A 20096-nucleotide genomic window follows, 5' to 3' on the forward strand; every position below is an offset into this window, starting at 1 on the left:
TGGCACTAGTGCTGCATGCATTAGCCTGGATGTCAATGCGGACTCTATGACGCCGACAGACAGCTCGTAGCCTATTACTTTTTCATTTAAGACATGTTTTACCGTAGGCTAAACTGACATGCATACCTTTAAAAAAAGATTGATTGCCATTACTCACTGGTTTTAAGGAGGTAATTTAGGGATCAATTCCATACATTAGGCCTATTTATTATGCGCAGTGATATTCCGCGGCAGGTTCACATAGAAACAACATCAAAGGCTTTTTGCGTTGCGTTGCACACACCATCAGCAACTACGCCTTGCAAAATGTCAAGGCGTTGCAGAAAGAGGAAGATCAAGTGAGCTACACGACACACACAGCCAAGTGGTAAGTAAAACAGCTTCTCTTTTTTTGATAACGCAAGTCGGGAGATTCTCCAGCCCTACTTTTGGTACTGCTTCTGCAAGGTGATGATGTCACTGAGTGGTGGACTTATAAAGTGATTCTTTTTTTCAGCTAACAAGTTCCCACAAGGGTCTCGCGGAGAGGTTGAAGTCGCCACGGGTTTCCAAGGAAGAGAGTTGCGCGAAAAGGTTCGTCATGAAGGACCAAAGCTGTACTGATGAAATTACACAAATCTTCCAAGAGGCTGCGCCGGCGAGACAAGCCCTGTTGGACAACTACAACAACCTGATGAACTTGGCCGAATACTGCGAGAATAACTACCTGCAGGTGAGATGGAAGTTTAGTGCAGACATCCATTTAGGACACGGCCTAAGTTATACCGTAGCTAGTATGATTCTGGGTTTGGCGGATGCTAGGAGAACGCTACCTGCCTCAATGCATAGTGCCAACTGTCCCTTTGGAGAACTCTTTTTGGTTCCAGGTAGAACCCTTTTTTGTTCCAGGTAGAACCCTCTGTGGAAAGGGTTCTACCTGGAACCAAGATGGGTTCTTCAAAGGGTTCTGCTATGGGGACAGTCAAATAATCATTTTAGGTTTGCGATGGAACCTTTTTTTCAAAGAGTGTACGCTCTTAGATGTAAAGGTGCCTGGAAGAACCTTTTGGGTCACCACACCGGCAGAACCTTTCCAGTTTAAAAAGGTTCCTTGAGGAACCCCTCTGAAAAAGGTCTTAGATGAACCCCTGTGTAAAGATTCAAACCGGGACCTTTTTGTGATGGGAGGCGTTCCACCTTTTTAAAACGAAATACATTGTAGGTGTGGCAGCCTATCAGATTGGAGTCGTGGCTTTCCGATTGTTATTTTTGGTCACATGTTAGCGTAGATGTCATTCCTGTTCATAATGTTAAGTTTGTAAACTGCAAATTAAGATGTCCCTTGAATATGTATGCATATTACACATATTGTAATATAATATATTAACTTTGCTGAGTTCATACAGTAATAAAGTGGTAACTACCCCAACTTTGGGATTTACATAGGCTCATAACTCTGTTAGCCTTATTGAAGCTATACAACTGCTAGTGTTCAACCTTAACATGTGATAACAATACAATAGAACAGATGAACAGGAATGACATTTACTCAAACATGCTGACTAGACCCGGCACATGAGCGCATGTTGATTTTGCCCATCGACAAAAAATGTGATCAGGACACGCAGGTTGAAATATCAAAACGAATTCTGAACCAACTATGTTAATTTTGAAACACATGAGACATTCATGGTCATTTAGCTAGCTAGCTTGTTGCTAGATAATTTGTCCTGGGATATAAACATTGGGTTGTTATTTTACTTGAAATGCACAAGGTCTTTTTTTTTCTGGATCTTAGTAAAATTTTGACCCATTTTGATTCACACAAAATCATGTTCTGGCTACCAGACGCTTGTTGACTCAAGCGAGCAGTTTGGATTAAATTATTGAATAACATGTATGTGTATGTTTATTTTGCAACGCTTGCACATGTGAAGAAAAAAATAACAGATCTGAATGAATGAAATATTCTTATTAAATACTTTTACATAATTGAATGTGCTGACAACAAAATCACATAAAATGTATCAATGGAAATCAAATTTATCAACCCATGGAGGTCTGGATTTGGAGTCACACTCAAAATTAAAGTGGAAAACCACACTACAGGCTGATCCAACTTTGATGTAATATCCTTAAAACAAGTCAAAATGAGGCTCAGTAGTGTGTGTGGCCTCCACATGCCTGTATGACCTCCCTACAACGCCTGGGCATGCTCCTGATGAGGTGGCGGATGGTCTCCTGAGGGCTCTCCTCCCAGACCTGGACTAAAGCATCCGCCAACTCCTGGACAGTCTGTGGTGCAACGTGGCGTTGGTGGATGGAGCGAGACATGATGTCCCGGATGTGCTCAATTGGATTCAGGTCTGTGGAACGGGCGGGCCAGTCCATAGCATCAATGCCTTCCTCTTGCAGGAACTGCTGACACACTCCAGCAACATGAGGTCTAGCATTGTCTTGCATTAGGAGGAACCCAGGGCCAACCGCACCAGCATATGGTCTCACAAGGGGTCTGAGGATCTCATCTCGGTACCTAATGGCAGTCAGGCTACCTCTGGCGAGCACATGGAGGGCTATGCGGCCCCCCAAAGAAATGCCACCCCACACCACGCCAAACCGGTCATGCTGGAGGATGTTGCAGGCAGCAGAACGTTCTCCACGGCGTCTCCAGACTCTGTCACGTCTGTCACATGTGCTCAGTGTGAACCTGCTTTCATCTGTGAAGAGTACAGGGTGCAATGTGCATTAATTTGCCAATCTTGGTGTTCTCTGGCAAATGCCAAACGTCCCTCACGGTGTTGGGCTGTAAGCACAACCCCCACCTGTGGACGTCGGGCCCTCATACGACCCTCATGGAGTCTGTTTCTGACTGTTTGAGCAGACACATGCGCATTTGTGGCCTGCTGGAGGTCATTTTTCAGGGCTCTGGCAGTGCTCCTCCTGCTCCTCCTTGCACAAAGGCGGAGGTAGCGGTCCTGCTGCTAGGTTGTTGCCCTCCTACGGCCTCCTCCACGTCTCCTGATGTACTGGCCTGTCTCCTGGTAGCGCCTTCATGCTCTGGACACTACGCTGACAGACACAGCAAACCTTCTTGCCACAGCTCGCATTGATGTGCCACCCTGGATGAGCTGCACTACCTGAGCCACTTGTGTGGGTTGTAGACTCCGTCTTATGCTACCACTAGGGTGAAAGCACCGCCAGCATTCAAAAGTGACCAAAACATCAGCCAGGAAGCATAGGAACTGAGAAGTGGTCTGGTCACCACCTGCAGAACCACTCCTTTATTGGGGGTGTCTTGCTAATTGCCTATAATTTCCACCTGTCTATTCCATTTGCACAACAGCATGTGAAATGTATTGTCAATCAGTGTTGCTTCCTAATTGGACAGTTTGATTTCATAGAAGTGTGATTGACTTGGAGTTACATTGTGTTGTTTAACTTCCCTTTATTTTTTTGAGCAGTGTATATATCTCCACTCAAGGGTTCCTCCATAAATGCCATGCTACGCTGAACCATTCAAGGTTCCTCCAAGAACCCATCAAGTAACCGAATGTGCAAATATGAACCATTGACTAGAATCTCCAGGGTTCCTCGAATCACCACTAATTCTAAGAGTGTAGTCTAGCACGTGGCCAAAGTGGTTCCTAATTCAGCTTCTTAAGTTACTCTTTACATATTGACCAATGGAGATAATTTTTGGGGCCACCAAGCCAAAACTTGGCAGTGAAATAATTTAAATTGTGATGGTGAGTAAAAAACAACAACATTGATTACACCTAATTTTAACATTCTGTCATAAACGGCACTTGTTCAACTTTGTGAAAAATGTTTTCCAATCTCAATAGATAAAGAAAATTACTATAGTATGGGCCTCTCTTCAGCGTAGTTAAATAATGGGGAAAAAATGCTGTGCTTGATTTAAATAAACTGTACAACGTTCCACAATATGTCAAAGTGTAGGTCTGTGTCTTGTGCTTCCAATTAGTGTTTATACTATTACTTTACTACTATACAGCTCTACAGTGGAGTTTTAGCAGTGTTATGGTGCGTTCGTAACCAAGTGGGAAATGGGAATTTACCACATCTGGGAAAAATCCACTTGAACGGCCCTCCAACTGGTAATTATTAGTTAAATCAGCCATGAATCCCTTTGTGACAAGGGGAATGGAAGCTTATTGTGTGCAACATGGAGGGACAATTGAATGCAAGATTCACTACAAACTTTAAATTGTTAAAACATGTCTATTTATGGCTAACAGGGTTGAAAACACAGACTTAAATTAATCACTAATCACATGAAATAAATAATAATCTTCAGAAATAACTTTGTCAAAGCAACGCAAAAGGGCTTTACAATCATGGTGAAAACCTGGGAGTATGTTCTGGGATTAGCGGGTTAAAATCTTCCTAGAAGTCACAGAGGGTGGATGGAGGGACATTTTGGCACTTTAGCGTTTCTCCTTTGCCAAGATAATCCATCCACCGGACAGGTGTGGCATATCAAGATGCTGATTAAACAGCTTGATCAATACACAAGTGCACCTTGTGCTTGGGACAATAAAATGCCACTCTAAAATGTGCAATTTTGTCACACAACACAATGCTAGTTTTGAGGGAATGTGCAATTGGCATGCTGACTACAGAAATCTTCACCAGAGCTGTTGCCAGAGAATGCAATGTTAATTTCTCTACCATAAGCCGCCTTCAACGTCATTTTAGAGAATTTGGTAGTACGTCCAACCGGTCTCACAACTACAGACCACGTGTATGGCGTCGTGTGAGTAAGCGGTTTGCTGATGTGAACTTTGTGAACAGAGTGCCCCATGGTGGGAGTGGGGTTATGGTATGGTCAGGGATAAGCTACGGACAAAAATCACAATTGCATTTTATCGATGGCAATTTGAATGCACAGAGATACCGTGACGAGATCCTGAGGCCCATTATCGTGCCATTCATCTGCCGCCATCACCTCATGTTTCAGCATGATAATACACAGCCCCATGTCGGAAAGATCTGTACACAATTCCTGGAAGCTGAACATTTTCCAGTTCTGCCATGGCCTACATTCTCACCAGACATGTCACACATTGAGCATGTCTGGGATGCTCTGGATCGACATGCATGACAGCTTGTTCCAGTTCCTGACAATATCCAGCAACTTCGCACAGCCATTGAAGAGGAGTGGGACAACATTCCACAGGCCACAATCCACAGCCTGATCAACTCTATGCGAGGATGTGTCGGGCTGCATGAGACAAATGGTGGTCCCACCAGATACTGAGTGGTGTTCTGATCCGCGCCCCTACTTAAAATAAAAAAGGTATCTGTGACCAACAGATGCATATTTGTATCAGATGCATACCAGATGCATACCCAGTCATGAAATCCATAGATTAGGGCCTAATGAATTTATTTCAATTGACTGATTTCCTTATAATAACTGTAACTCAGTAAAATGTTGAAATTGTTGCATGCTGCGTTTATATTTTTGTTCAGTGTACATTAAGAAACATTCCTGTCAAAGAAAGAGGAACAGATTAGTTTACGAAGTCAGAAGTACTCACACTAGTTTAGAAAGCTTACAAAATTGACAAAGAGCATTTCTGGGCTTGTATTCTAATCTAGTGTGAACACTGGAACAGTGATGCTGCTAGATTGTGCATTGTCAAGATGAGCAAGACGAAGTGCACTTCCGGTGACACCCACCTCCTTCAAATATTTCAGTGTAAAGAGAGGATTTCGAGATGAAGAGAAACACAACTGAGTGCATCCTAATTGGTTGTGTCTGTGTGTGACGTATCTCTCCTTCGGCATTTGAGTGTGAGAGAGATAGAGTTCATCTGAGCACAGAAAGTAACACAGGAAGTCTCTGTGCATCTGCGTGTTAGAAGTGAGCATGCATTATGTGCCCATTTCTATGTGACTGTGAAGGAGTGCACATATAAGGGCAGGCTCTACTTCCCCATGCTGTGCAGCCTATTGTCAACCTAGTTGTTAGGTGATGCTCTAAATACTGAAGTAGCCTGCTGGAACATGTCTGATCGCAACACAGCAAATTGGACAATGTTACCTAAGTGTTGATTTTTCAGTGTAACATTACAAGGTTTTATTTCAGGAGTGAAATTAACTCTCAGTGGTGTAAAATAACCCCAGTGTTAATGTTAAGAACCAGTGTTGAGTGTATGTCTGATTCTGTCCGATTTTCTTGGTGTAGAGTAAAACGTTCACATCAAAACCAAACCAACATTATGTGATTTCCCAGCATGCTCGATTGTTTGGGATTGTTTTTAATACCTCTGTTTTTGAACAGATATTGATTGATTCATCTTATGCTACACAAAGATAAATTGCATACATTTTTCTAAACAAATCCAATCACTGAAATAGTTGTTCCAGTTTAAATTGTATAGGTAGGCTCCTTTATCAATTTTCCTAACCCTGGCAGTCATTCTTAATGCAGATTGCAGGTGAATAAAAATTACAACTGTTGGCTGCCCTAACTCTGGCTGGATTCCAATGGGAATTACATATCACTTTACAAGCAGCATAATGTGACTTGCAGGCCTGATGTGGCCCGTAAACCAGTAGGTTTGTAACACCACTGTGTTGGGGTAAAACATGGCCATCAAAGTAAGACCTTATGATATACTGTATGTAACATATTGTCATAAACAGTTTAGCAGTAGGAACTCGTTGAAGTCTACAGGACTGAGAATGAACGAATTCAACAATCATGTCTCTGTCACTAACAAGTACAGTCATGGGTGGTAACTCTATAATTCACTCAAAAAGGCAACGCACAGTCTGAAATTATATTGGGGTCATGGGCGGCGTGGCTTTGAATTATTTAGTTTTGGCCACCCGTGAGTAGAAGTGTTGTATCAATTAAGTGGTCTATGGTTATGTAAAAAAAAAAAAAAATCCATTGTGTTATTGACTGTACGTTTGTTTATTCCATGTGTAACTCTGTGTTGTTGTTTGTGTCGCACTGCTTTGCTTTATCTTGACCAGGTCGCAGTAAATGAGAGCTTGTTCTCAACTGGCCTACCTGGTTAAATAAAGGAGAAATCAAAAACATTTTAAATTCAAGTCTGAGCGCGTCTGCTGACAGTTCTGAAGTCTTCGTAAAACCTTACATAAGAGCAGGTGGCATTAACGACTTGTAAATAATGTTATAATGTCCAACATGAAATGACCTTGTCAAGAGATACGGACCTTTTAGTGTGATGGTTAAAAATGCTATTTGAGGTGTTATTGCATAACACCATTGGTGTAAAACATATACACTTCCTGGTGTTAGAAATGCTTTGTGAGGTGTTATTGCACGACACTGAAAGTGTTAATTCCCCATCACTGACAAAGTGTAACAGCGTCAGCACTAAGCTCATTGTTAATTTAACGCACAAATGTGTGGACCTGTAACGACACATGCCCAGTGTTAAATGTAACACTGTCAGAGTTGATTTAACACTGGAGAAATTGCTGTGTACGTTCACCATGAAATGAAATAGAATTGTGAAGGCAGCGATCAGGCTGTTTCTTCCAGGCTAGTAAATAGGTGCTTTCACTGGGCATCTAAAAAAGGGGGTATTGTGTTTAGCACTGAGCTGTGTGTTTCGATATTATCGAAGAATTAGAACAGGAAGGAATTCTACTGTGTGAGGAGGAAGTGAGAGGTCTGATTTCACTGCTCTTCTCAGACACTTCAACAGCGTCATATGACTCATAACTCTGAAAAATGTCATCCCACATTGTCAATTTCAAAATGAGATGCTACTATTATCATGATTGTTATGATCCCCAAGTGATCAAATAAAATAAAATTGTATTTGTCACATGCGCTGAATACAACATGTGTAGAATGTGAAATGCTTACTTACAAGCCCCTAACTAACAATGCAGTTTAAAAAATTACAAATAAGAAAAATAAATAAAAGGAACAAGTAATTAAAGAGCAGCAGTAATTAACAATAGCGAGACTATATACAGGGGGGTACCGGTACAGAGTCAATGTGCGGGGGAACCGGTTAGTCGAGGTAATTGAGGTAGAGTTATGAAAGTGACTGCATAGATAATAACAGAGAGTAGCAGTGGCGTAAAATGGGAGATGGGGGTGGGGTGGGCACTTCAAATAGTCTGGGTAGCCATTTGATTAGATGTTCAGGAGTCTTATGGTTTGGGGGTAGAAACTGTTTAGAAGCCTCTTGGATCTAGACTTGTAGCTCCGATACCGCTTGCTGTGCGGTAGCAGAGAGAACAGTCTATGACCAAGGTGGCTGGAGTCTTTGCCGTGGGGTGGCACCGTACTGTGCCGTACGGTCTGCCTTGCAATCAGAGGCCGAGCAGTTGCCATACCAGGCTGTGATGCAACCAGTCAGGATGTTCTCGATGGTGCAGCTGTAGAACCTTTTGAGGATCTGAGGACCCATGCCAAATATTTTCAGTCTCCTGAGGGGGAATAGGTTTTGTCATCTCTTCTTCATGACTGTCTTGGTGTGCTTGGTGTGTTGGTGATGTGGACACCAAGGAACCTGAAGCTCTCAATCTGCTCTACTACAGCCCCATCGATGAGAATGGGGGTGTACACGGTCCTCCTTTTCCTGTAGTCCACAATCATTTCCTTTGTCTTGATCATATTGAGGGAGAGGTTGTTGTCCTGGCACCATACGGCCAGGTCTCTGACCTCCTCCCTATAGGCTGTCTCATTGTTGTCGGTGATCAGGCCTACCAATGTTGTGTCATCGGCAAACGTAAAGATGTTGTTGGAGTCGTGCCTGACCATACAGACATGAGTGAACAGGGAGGGGACTGAGCACGCACCCCTGAGGGGTCCCTGTGTTGAGGATCAGTGTGGAATATGTTGTTATCTACCCTTACCACCTGGGGGCAGCCTGTCAGGAAGTCAAGGATCCAGTTGCAGAGGGAGCTGTTTAGTCCCAGGGGCCTTAGCTTAGTGATGAGCTTTGAGGGCACTATGGTGTTGAACGCTGAGCTGTAGTCAATGAATAACATTCTCACATAGGTGTTCCTTTTGTCCAGGTGGAAAAGGGCAGTGTGGAGTGCAATAGAGATTGCATAATCTGTGGATCTGTTAGGGCGGTATGCAAATTGGAGTGGGTCTAGGGTTTCTGGGATAATGGTGTTGATGTGAGCCATGATCAGCCTTTCAAACACTTCATGGCTACAGAAGTGAGTGCTACGGGTCTCGGACAGGGAGAGGTTGAACATGTCAGTGAAGACACTTGCAAGTTGTCAGCACATGCTCACAGTATATGACCTGGTAATCCATCTGGCCCTGCGGCCTTCTGAATGTTGACTTGTTTAAAGGTCTTACTCACATCGGCTGAGGAGAGCATGATCACACACTCGTCCGGAACAGCTGGTGCTCTCATGCATGTTTCAGTGTTATTTGTCTCGAAGCGAGCATAGAAGTAGTTTAGCTCATCTGATAGGCTTGTGTCACTGGGCAGTTATCGGCTCTGCTTCCCTTTGAAGTCTGTAATGGTTTGCAAGCCCTGCCACATCCGATGAGCGTCAGAGCCGGTGTAGTACGATTCGATCTTAGTCCTGTATTGACGCTTTTCCTGTTTGATGGTTGGTCATGAGCATCATGCATGCATTTATGTTTTTCATGACTGTCAGTCTCTCCATGTCTCTCTCTCTCTCTCTCTCTCTCTCTCTCTCTCTCTCTCTCTCTCTATTTCTCTCTCTCTCTCCCTCCCGTTAGGCAGGTGCAGATGCGGCCAAGGCCCTGGAGGAGACTAAGAACTTCACCACCCAGTCTCTGGCCAGTGTGGCCTACCAGATCAGCAACCTCGCCTCCAACGTCCTCAAGCTGCTGGATGCACAGAACTCCCAGCTCAGACACATGGAGTCCTCTGTCAACCTCATCGGACAGGTAGCATGTCTAGCATGTCTCAACTTATGTCTTAGGCTCCGATTCAGTTTCAGGAAGAGAACACAAGCATGTGTATATTAGCAGCAGTGGTGGTTGGTGCCGAGGAGGGAGGACGATTATTTTTTCATGAGCATGGCCTAATTTCTATTACAGCGTATTGGATGACTGCCATTCATATTCCATTTACCCAGCTCAATGTAACATCGCTAGGTTTAGGTTACTACAGGATACTCAAATTGTCTCTATACCCATCATGAGGTTGCTACAACCTAGCCTATGAATGAAAGTTTACAACGTAGGTGCACAGGTCGAGAGAAATTTGAAAGGTGACATACATTATTAACACATTCAATACCGCCTTGTACACTCTTGCCTCCATCTAGCTGATCTAGGGTGTAATCATTAGTCCAACAGTTAGAAACAAGAGTTTCTATTGGACAAATTCAGGTATGTTTATACCCATTTCGTTCCATTTGCCTCTGTTTAAGAAAAGTTTTTGGCGGAAATAATACACCCCTGGTCACATGCAAACACGGTTCACTTTCATAGCAGCCACATACAAACAGCATTATCACTTTGATCATTGTATAGTCCTTCTCACATCTATGCCCTCTCCTCCTCTCACCTTTTCCCTTAGCTTGTGGACTTCAGTGCTTAACACATCAGCGGTCTGGGACCAGGCAAGGAAACCTTTCCAAGCAAAACCTTCTTAACATAACCGTTAACCGCCACACACAGCCTACATCGTTGTCACCATATTGTCATATTCAACATAGCTACTAGAACTAACGCGTTAGTAAACCTGTGACAATCATGCAGTACAGTGTACAGTCATCAGCAAGCAGTTTAGCAGTTACACTGGCAAGCCCCGGTGGCAATAAATTTGTAAAACCAAAGGCTTACCTTGACTTTGTAAGAGTTCCAGTGTTTGATAGTCATAGCCAGCTAACTAACATAGCATCCCTCTTTGTTTGAGCCGGGTGTTTGAGTAGGCTAAACGAACTAGCTGCATTTGCTAGCTAAGTAAGTGAACGTGTCAAAAAAGTTAACTGAAATATAGCTAGCTTTCTCTCTCTCTTATTCATTTTTGAAGAAATTAATTTGTTCATAACTGTTAAACTATTGTCTTTCTCTCTCATTGAGTCACCTACTCATTTTATGCGCTGCAGTGCTAGCTAGCTGTGTCTTATGCTTTCAGTACTAGATTCATTCTCTGATCATTTGATTGGATGGACAACATGTCAGTTCATGCGGCAAGAGCTCTGATAGGTTGGAGGACGTACTTCAGAAGTTGTCATAATTGCTGTGTAAGTCTATGGAAGGTGTGAGAACCACGAGCCTCATAGGTTTTGTGTTGAAGTCAATGTACTTAGAGGATTACGGAAACTAGCTGTCCTCTGGCTACACCATGGTGCTACCCTACAGATGGCTGTTGAGGCTACTGTAGACCTTCATTGTAAAACAGTGTGTTTTAATCAATTATTTGGTGACGTGAATATATTTAGCATAGTTTTATCTAAAAAGGATACAACATTTTAGTGTTTCACTATTTATATTTTTCTGTAATTCACTGAGGAGGATGGTTCTCCCCTTCTTCCTCTGAGGAGCCTCCACTGGTTAGCAGAAATCCACAGTTATCCTTGTTAAAAAGGCAGGTTTGCAGGTTTACACCAGCCCAACTGTCCCCCGCTGCCCCCTCTACCCCTCTCTGTAGCCCCACTGTCCCCAAAGCTGGCACAGACCCCAGTCATTCCTGCATGCCCCGTGCCCAGCATTATCATACGGAACCAGGTCTCTTGAGGAGGGGGTTGGGGATGGAGGGGCGAGTGGGTTAAGGGGCTACAGTGTGAACCTTGACCTTCAACGCAGAGCATCATAGGGGCTGGGATGGAATGTTCCTTCCTGCTAACCTCTGATTGATGTCCTCCATTGTCTGCTGGCACCCATGAAGGGTCCCTAACAACTGTATACTAAATGATAGGGCTCACTTGAACTTCCTCTATTTGGGGAAGGAAAGAAAGTTTGACAATATTACCACGTTCATGAATGAGCTTTGAGCTAATGATGTTGTCAGAGAAAGGGTACCATGCTATTCCATCCTGTATGGTTTATTTTGTATTTTGGAAAACGTTTTACCAGAGGGGAGGAATTAAGAATGGCACATGTTTATCTGTAGTTCAATTTTTTTTTAAATTTAATAAGTGTTATTGGTTCATACCCTGATGGCAACATCCTCTGCCTCCTGTCTTGTAGACTGTGGACATGCACAGAGAGAAGGTGGCCCGGAGAGAGATAGGGGCTTTCACCACAGCCAAGAGGGTTCCCCGCAGTCACAAAATAATCCCCCCGGCAACAGGCAAGGAGCCCAAACCCAAGTACACCCGTAGTCCCATCACCTACTCGGACCTGGACACACAGGGACATGGCATGAAGGTGAGACGTGAGTTCTCGAGTTCAAGTGCAGTTACTCACAACACATGTTTTACCTCACATTCCCACGCCATTGAAAAAAGGTCAACGGTTCAAATAAATACTTTTCCCTGCAAGTGTCTTACTACACAGATACAAAACTGTACACTACTGTACGTTGCAATCAGTGTTCAGCAGTAGTGTTGGAAATGACTGAGGTGCAAATGTAATTACGTATTACAAAGTTGGCGAAAAATGACTTTTCAAAACCAGGATACCACGGCGGGAGACAAAGGCTCCGTTAGCTTTCCTTGGCCCTCTCAACGAGCCTTTCTGATGCAGCTAGGCAGCAGCAGCCGTTATTTTCTACCGCCGTGCCTCTAGTCTACACCACATCCACTTAGAGAGGAGCAGCTTGTTGCGTAGTGCCGACCTCGATTAGCACACACACACACACACACACAAGCATGCACGGATGCAACGCACGCTTGCTCACACACACACACACACACACACAGAGATTAAGCAGCCAGCAGGCCACTGTGCACCGTGGGAAAATGGCTAGACGCACTAATTAGTTTTGCCAAGGCTAAGCCACTTCATTGATGCTCCAACACAATTCACTCATCTACAACACGCACACACACACATAAACTACCTCTTCTTTTTCACTGTGCTCTCCCTTTATCTATCTTTCTCTCACCACTTCCCCGCAGGATTCTGGTAAGCTGCTGGGGAAACCAGGGTCAACACGCAAACATGGCGGCACCATCAGGTATGATGCTGACACTGCTGGCTCCATTTGACTGCTCTGCTCTCACACTGTCAGTCTAACTGTAGCTGTTTCACTTCCTGTAAATAGTCATTCAGACAGGAAGCCTACTTTCCGCACGTCCTCTATGCTCAGTGGCCCACAAAAACACTTTATTTAAATTTTATTCAAGACCAGAAACATCAGCAAAGAAAATCCTTAAAATAATTTGTGTGTGCTGTGGGTAGGGTTGGGGAAGGAGGTTAAACAGTATTCATGGCTAACCACACCTCCTGTCCAATCATGTTTGTTGTGTTCATTCAGTAGGGGATTGAATGCCATTCAGCCAGAGGGAGATTTACTGTGGGCAGGAGAAAGAGCACAGAGATTTCACAATGTGATTATGCCAAAAACAAACCAGGAAGTATAGAAATCAAGTATGCGGGTATCATTTGCACTGAGTAGTATATTTAAACTGTTGAGTGAGAGAAGATAACATCTCTCAGTCAATGTGCATGATTTGAAGCTTTCTACATGTTTCTCACTATGTGTGAGTTGATAGAGCTGGTCTGTGTGAGTTCAAGTGCCAGTATTTGTGATGATGCTATGTGACGCTTACGGCTGTGTGTGTGTTTTCAGCAGGAGCACTTCCAGAGCACACCCAGAGCCTGTCCAGTGTCCCGTAGCCCCCTCTCTGTCTCGAGGGGCGTCCCTCACCTCTCTCCATGATCGCTCCATTGGGTAAAAAAACACTTCTCACTACTAAACAGTCCATTCCTTACGAGTACTCAGACACCTCAGTTAAGTGAGGTGCTTCTGGATTTGTATATTTTGTGTGTAGAGTAGCCTGTAGAATATCTCCACCCAGACCATGGAAATATACCCCTGAGTTTAATTTGACTTTGCCCTCCCCCTCCTGTAACAGGTCCAGCTTCGGCAAGGCCGTGCCTCCCCCCGTGGTCCCCAGCTGGCCCACGTCACCTGACTCTGACATCATCACCACTCTGCTGAAGGAGGCCACGCCCCCACCACCGCCCCTGTCTCTGATGGAGGATGGTGACGCCGCCATGACCACTCCGGCCTCTCCTCCTCCTCCCATGGCGCCGCCTGCCTCCTCTCTGGTTGTCCCTCCTCCCCCTCCACTGCCCCCCGCAACCAGCACCCCTAAACCTGCCCATACCAGCCTAGCCTACATCCCCCCTCCCCCTGCCCCACCCCCACTGGAGACTGGTAAGTGTCTGTACACTGTATCATGAATTTCGTAAAGCATGAATACACTTTTTGGAACCAGCGTAAATACTATTAGTAATTGACTGTAAACGTATTGTATGAGTAACTAAAGTACATTAACATGTCATAAAATGAATATCACACTCAATATCAAACATCTAGGTGGAAAATATCGCTTGTTTTTGTGTTGCCCACGCTGTGAGACAGCTCACGCACACTGCACAGCACAGTGTAGCAGAGGAAATGAGAACACGTAGTGTGCATAGAGACACCCAGGGACATGCACATGCCGACACATCTAGAGGCAGAAAACCAGGAACAAGCAACCTTGTGCCTGCACTGTGATACTAAAATAAATACTTTTATGGCCTAGTTGCATGCCTGTGTCACACGGTATGAAACGCTGAATATCAACTTAAATCAGATGAAGGAAGCAGATACTCTTCCATAAATATACTATTTTCTTAGTGGCTGAAGAGAACGGCTTCCCGCCTCCTATGCCACCACCATCTGACGAGCCTCTCCCTCCACCAACCAGTGAGGGCCTGGAGCTCCCTGGCCCTCCCCGTCCACCGAGTGATGAGGTGGATGAAGGTAAAAGGAGCGGGTTGGTTTGGTGGACCACCCAGCCCTAAATGTGTCACACTGTACTTTTAATGGTCTTTCAACAAGTGGTTTTGAAAGGACTCTAGAATGAGACCTCACATCCATTTCTAATGCCGCAAAGGATCTGATTTGTTAAAATGTTGGTATCTATTTGTTTTGTTTAGCTGTCTGTCTGAGGTTTGTTTATCTATCTGTCTGTCTTTCTATGTAGAGCATGCTCGCTGATGCTGATCTTTGGTGTTTTCTTGTCCTTATCTCTGTTATTAGACTTCTGTGTCTTCCTCTCTCTCTCTCTCTCTCTCTCGCTCTCTCTCTCTCTGTGTCTGTCTGCTTGATCTTGACCTGTGACCTGTCTCTCTCCGGCTCAGCTCTGCAGCCCAGACGGTCTTGTTTACGTCGTCACCCTCCCAGCTCGCGCTCCATGTCCCTCAGGGTCCGCAAAGGCCCTAGCTCTCGCTCGCTCTACACTCGCTCGCTCTTCCTGCCAACCATCCAATCACGTAAGGCTACTTTGGCAACCTACCACATCCCAGGTCCTACCCCCAGCTGTAGTCCAATATGGCCTCATGACTTAGTATTAATATACCAATCATTAGTTCATGAGGAGCTGAACATGGCTAATGCGAAACTGGTTTAATATTACACCACCGTTGTTTAGGTTTATGATGCATGATGAAAGTTCAAGCCTTGCTTAAGCAATTGTGTTAGCTTCATATTAGTGCTAGCATTAGCATTTGGACCATCGTTGTAAAAAATAATTTGTTCTTAACTGACTTGCCTAGTTAAATAAAGGTCCAATAAAACATTGATTAAAATACATGTGGAGTCCCCGCTAAAGACCCCTTTTGGTTGATCTGATGTCATCTTTCTCCGTCACCCATTCCTACCTCTCCCTCTGTGACCTCACCGGTCAGTCATGATCCCCCCTCCCCCGTCATACCCCCCTCCCCTCACCCCTCCCGTGTCGCTGAGCCCCCTGTCCAGCCTGCCCGCCCGCCTGGATCACCTGGGTAAGTGGGGACTGTGTGCGACCGCAGTACACCCTCCAGGCCATGGAGAGGGGGGCGTGAGAGGGTGACTTCTGTCCAAATGACTGCTTCTGCTTCTGCTGCTATTGCTGTTGAGTCTACTGTGTTGGAAGGTAAAGCCATGGACAGATTCTGTCCTCTAAAAGTCCGTCAGACACTGGGTTGGTAACGTCTTTGTTTTTCCCTTGATAGATATGATGTCTTGTGTTTTTCAATGTGACAGATAACACCTTATGTGTAGAAAAGAGTTTCAAATAAGCTAGGTACTGGAAATTGATTTAAAGAGTCCTCGGAACAAGTTATGCAGTATAGCTATAGTTTTGATACACTTTGGAACGTATGCTGAATTACTTGTATGGCAAGTGGTGCAGCCTATCATCAGTTTGGGTTTACAGTTGAAGACGGAAGTTAACATACACTTAGGTTGGAGTCATTAAAACTTGTTTTTCAACCACTCTTTGGCAAGTCAGTTAGGACATCTACTTTGTGCATGACACAAGTCATTTTTTCCGACAATTGTTTACAGACAGATTATTTCACTTATTATTCACTGTATCACAATTCCAGTGGGTCAGAAGTTTACATACACTAAGTTGACTGTGCCTTTAATCAGCTTGGAAAATTCAAGAAAATGATGTCATAGCTTTAGAAGCTTTTTATAGGCTAATTGACAGCATTTGAGTCAATTGGATGTGTACCTGTGGATGTATTTCAAGGCCTACCTTCAAAATCAGTGCCTCTTTGCTTGACCATGGGAAAATGAAAAGAAATCAGCCAAGACCTCAGTTAAAGAAAACAGTAGACCTCCACAAGTCTGGTTCATCCTTGGGAGTAATTTCCAAATACCTGAAGGTATCATGTTCATCTGTACAAACAATAGTATGCAAGTATAAACACCATGGGACCACGCAGCCATCATATCGCTCAGGAAGGAGACGCGTTCTGTCTCCTAGAGATGAACGTACTTTGGTGCGAAAAGTGTACATCAATCCCAGAACAACAGCAAAGGACCTTGTGAATATGCTGGAGGAAACAGGTACAAAAGTACCTATATCCACAGTAAAACGAGTCCTATATCGGCATAACCTGAAAGGCCGCTCAGCAAGGAAGAAGCCACTGCTCCAAAACCGCCATAAAAAAGCCAGCCTACGGTTTGCAACTGCACATGGGGACAAATATCGTACTTTTTGGAGAAATGTCCTCTGGTCTGATGAAACAAAAATAGAAATGTTTGGCCATAATGACCATTGTTATTTTTGGAGGAATAAGGGGGAGGCAGAACACCATCCCAACCGTGAAGCACGGGGGTGGCAACATGATGTTGTGGGGGTGCTTTGCTGCAGGAGGGACTGGTGCATTTCACAAAATAGATGTCATCATGAGGAAGAAAAATTATCTAGATATATTGAAGCAACATCTTGGTCGCAAATGGGTGTTCTAAATGGACGTTGACCCCAAGCATACTTCCAAAGTTGTGGCAAAATGGCTTAACAACAACAAAGTCAAGGTATTGGAGTGGCCATCACAAAGCCCTGACCTCAATCCCATAGAAAATTTGTGGGCAGACCTGAAAAGGTGTGTGCGAACAAGGAGGCCTACAAACCTGACTCAGTTACACCAGCTACAAGAAACGTTTGACCCAAGTTAAACAATTTAAAGGCAATGCTACCAAATACTAATTGTGTATGTGTGTGTATGTAAACTTCCGACCCACTGGGAATGTGATGAAAGAAGCAAAAGCTGAAATAAATAATTCTCTCTACTATTATTCTGCCATTTCACATTCTTAAAATAAAGTGGTGATCCTAACTGACCTATGACAGGGAAGTTTTACTAGGATTAAATGTCAGGAATTGCAAAAAAACAGAGTTTAAATGTATTTGGCTAAGGTGTATGTAAACGTCCGACTTCAACTGTATATGACTTTTGTCCAATCCTGTAGATCTGTGTATCCCAGCCCCTCCTCCTCCACCTTTTACCGACAGCGTGGTGGGCTTTGATGACGACATGTCACCCCTACCCCCCCCTGCGGATTATGACACAACTGGCCCTGCAGACTTTTTGGAGAAAGGTATGATAGTGCTCCATGCGTATTCACCAATAGATAAATTACTAAATGCCGTCATGGCCCGAATTGCATGCATACTTTTACAGTACTTATTCAATGTCTGACCAAATCATACCATAACATTTGGCATATATTTGTGTTTTCTCTTGGTTGTCTCATTGCAATTCACTTTCCCTCCCAGTGGTGGCGCTGTACAGCTACAACTCAGGGAAGCCTGGAGACCTGGTGTTCCTGCAGGGAGAAGTCATCTACCTGATCAAGAGGAATGAAGATGGCTGGTGTGAGGGACTGCTCAACGGAGTAGAGGGATTCTTCCCTGGGAACTACGTAGATTCCTCCACCAGCTAAGATATTAGACCACTTAAAGGTAGACTCAGCGATATGACGTATACGCAGAAAGTAAACAGCATAGTGGGTCAATTTCCTCTACAACTAAGAGTGTTGAAGCCCGAGGCTCAACTTTGTCCTCTGTTTTGGTCTTGTGGCTACCATGTTGTACAAGTGTGAAGCGAACCCGTGCACATGCGTAGATTCTGTGTGTGACTGTGTGAGAGCGGAGTCGTGCATCTCGCTTATCACAATAAATGTGGTGCTGCTCGTGGCAATGTCATTTCGCTTATTCTACCTGTAATATGAAAAGGGAAAGTAGGCTCTGTCCACAAACGACCCCTAACCCTGTACCCTAAGTCTACCTAGGCACTTTATGTTGACCAGGAAGAATTGGACAGGTATAATCATACCTATTCACATCATTGGTAAAAAATCAATAACTATTGTAGCATCACCTGTCCCTTTGATAGGCCAGATGGAATTTCAACCACCAGAGTTTAGGGCTAGTGGTTGTTGGGTTGTTTCTTGATGGGGACATAGTCAACTATTAGCTTTGTAGAAAGACCTCTACTGACCTCTACAGGTCAAAGTAATGTGAACGGAAAATAAAGCAATATTTATACAAGGATATATATATATATTACCAAGAGGGTCACTAGGTAGGACGACTTAGTATCTGCTATCTTTCAACCAAGACTAGATACAAGATTCAAAGTCGGCTTGCTGATTAACCATGAAGGTAGTGAATACTTGGTAAAGAGGGAAAATGCGTTGCAAGTTATATAATAGCTGTATGTCCTGTTAAGTATTGTTTTACAAGTACTGTAGTACCAGTATGTGAACTAGATTGGCCTCGCTGTTGTGCTCACTAGGACAAGCCCGGAACGCTGCAAAATGATGTGGTAAAGTTGCATCTGTTTTTTTTGTCAATGGAACCAGGCCCTGTTTTGCTGCTGCAGTTTTTGGCTCTGCATGATGATATTGGTCTCTGCATTAGAATTGCACTAATATATTTTGTAATATTCAAACTAAGATGAAGTAATATATGGATTATTGAGAAAATTCATACCAAAAAAAAATAATATTTGTCTGAATTCTATCACGTGGTGAAAATATTTTACTGTAGTGATGTCATGAAATTGAAAAATCTGAAAGTGCTTTTCAACGTGTTCATGTTTTCAGTTAGTTTCATTTTGATATTTAGTACACCTTTTTTAGATTGAACAATGTTTTATTGGCATGTCTTTCAATAAATGCTTTTCCAAATGAACTTTTCCAATTGTAACTCCTTTTACAATTATAAAACCTCAACCCACTTCAGATAAAGTTAATCTCTTCCAATATTCTCATGCTAGTCTAGAAACCAACTATAGAAAAAAAGATGACTACGGTTTGTGCTACGAAGAGCATTAAGAGGAGTAACAAACTAAGTCCATGTCATTTTGTTGTCTAAAACATGCCCCAATAGGTCTTATTCTAATGCTAAGACAGCATGATACAGTAACTTTACCATTGTGTTTGGCCTCATCATGGCCATGGCAGCTCAGGTGCTGTGCCTTTAAACAGCAAAGGGTTGCCATAAACCTGTAACCTTAACCCTCAGTCCCATAGCACACCTTTTGCCAGATAAGAGACATATTAACACAGTACACATACACTCAGGTCTTCTATATTCACACACACACACACACACACACACGTGCACACACGTACACACACACACAGTACAAAGAAGGTTCAGGTCCTTATTGATTTCCGTTTGAAGTCCCAGGTTTACTGGAGTGGCTGCTGTCTTTA

General features: G+C 43.7%; 1 protein-coding gene across 5 annotated transcripts; it reads left to right on the forward strand.

Annotated features, from left to right (window-relative positions):
- Positions 1-19: 19 nt before the first annotated feature.
- On the forward strand, positions 20-19566 carry LOC110538063 (ABI gene family member 3). Of its 5 annotated transcripts, none has more exons than XM_021624627.2 (12): positions 20-367; positions 497-712; positions 9707-9877; positions 12131-12310; positions 13003-13061; positions 13677-13778; positions 13963-14267; positions 14736-14861; positions 15242-15373; positions 15788-15883; positions 17844-17972; positions 18151-19566. In XM_021624627.2, the coding sequence occupies exons 2-12, from the start codon at positions 581-583 to the stop codon at positions 18315-18317; spliced, it is 1599 nt and encodes a 532-aa protein (XP_021480302.2). In that variant the 5' UTR covers positions 20-367; positions 497-580; the 3' UTR covers positions 18318-19566. The 5 variants fall into 5 exon arrangements, with proteins under 5 accessions (XP_021480302.2, XP_021480303.2, XP_021480306.2 ...); XM_021624628.2 differs by having other exon boundaries at positions 13680-13778; XM_036938103.1 differs by lacking the exon at positions 20-367 and having other exon boundaries at positions 380-712.
- The last annotated feature ends 530 nt before the right edge of the window (positions 19567-20096 follow it).

This window comes from Oncorhynchus mykiss, chromosome 12 (assembly GCF_013265735.2).
Source record: "Oncorhynchus mykiss isolate Arlee chromosome 12, USDA_OmykA_1.1, whole genome shotgun sequence".
NCBI lineage: Eukaryota > Metazoa > Chordata > Actinopteri > Salmoniformes > Salmonidae > Oncorhynchus > Oncorhynchus mykiss.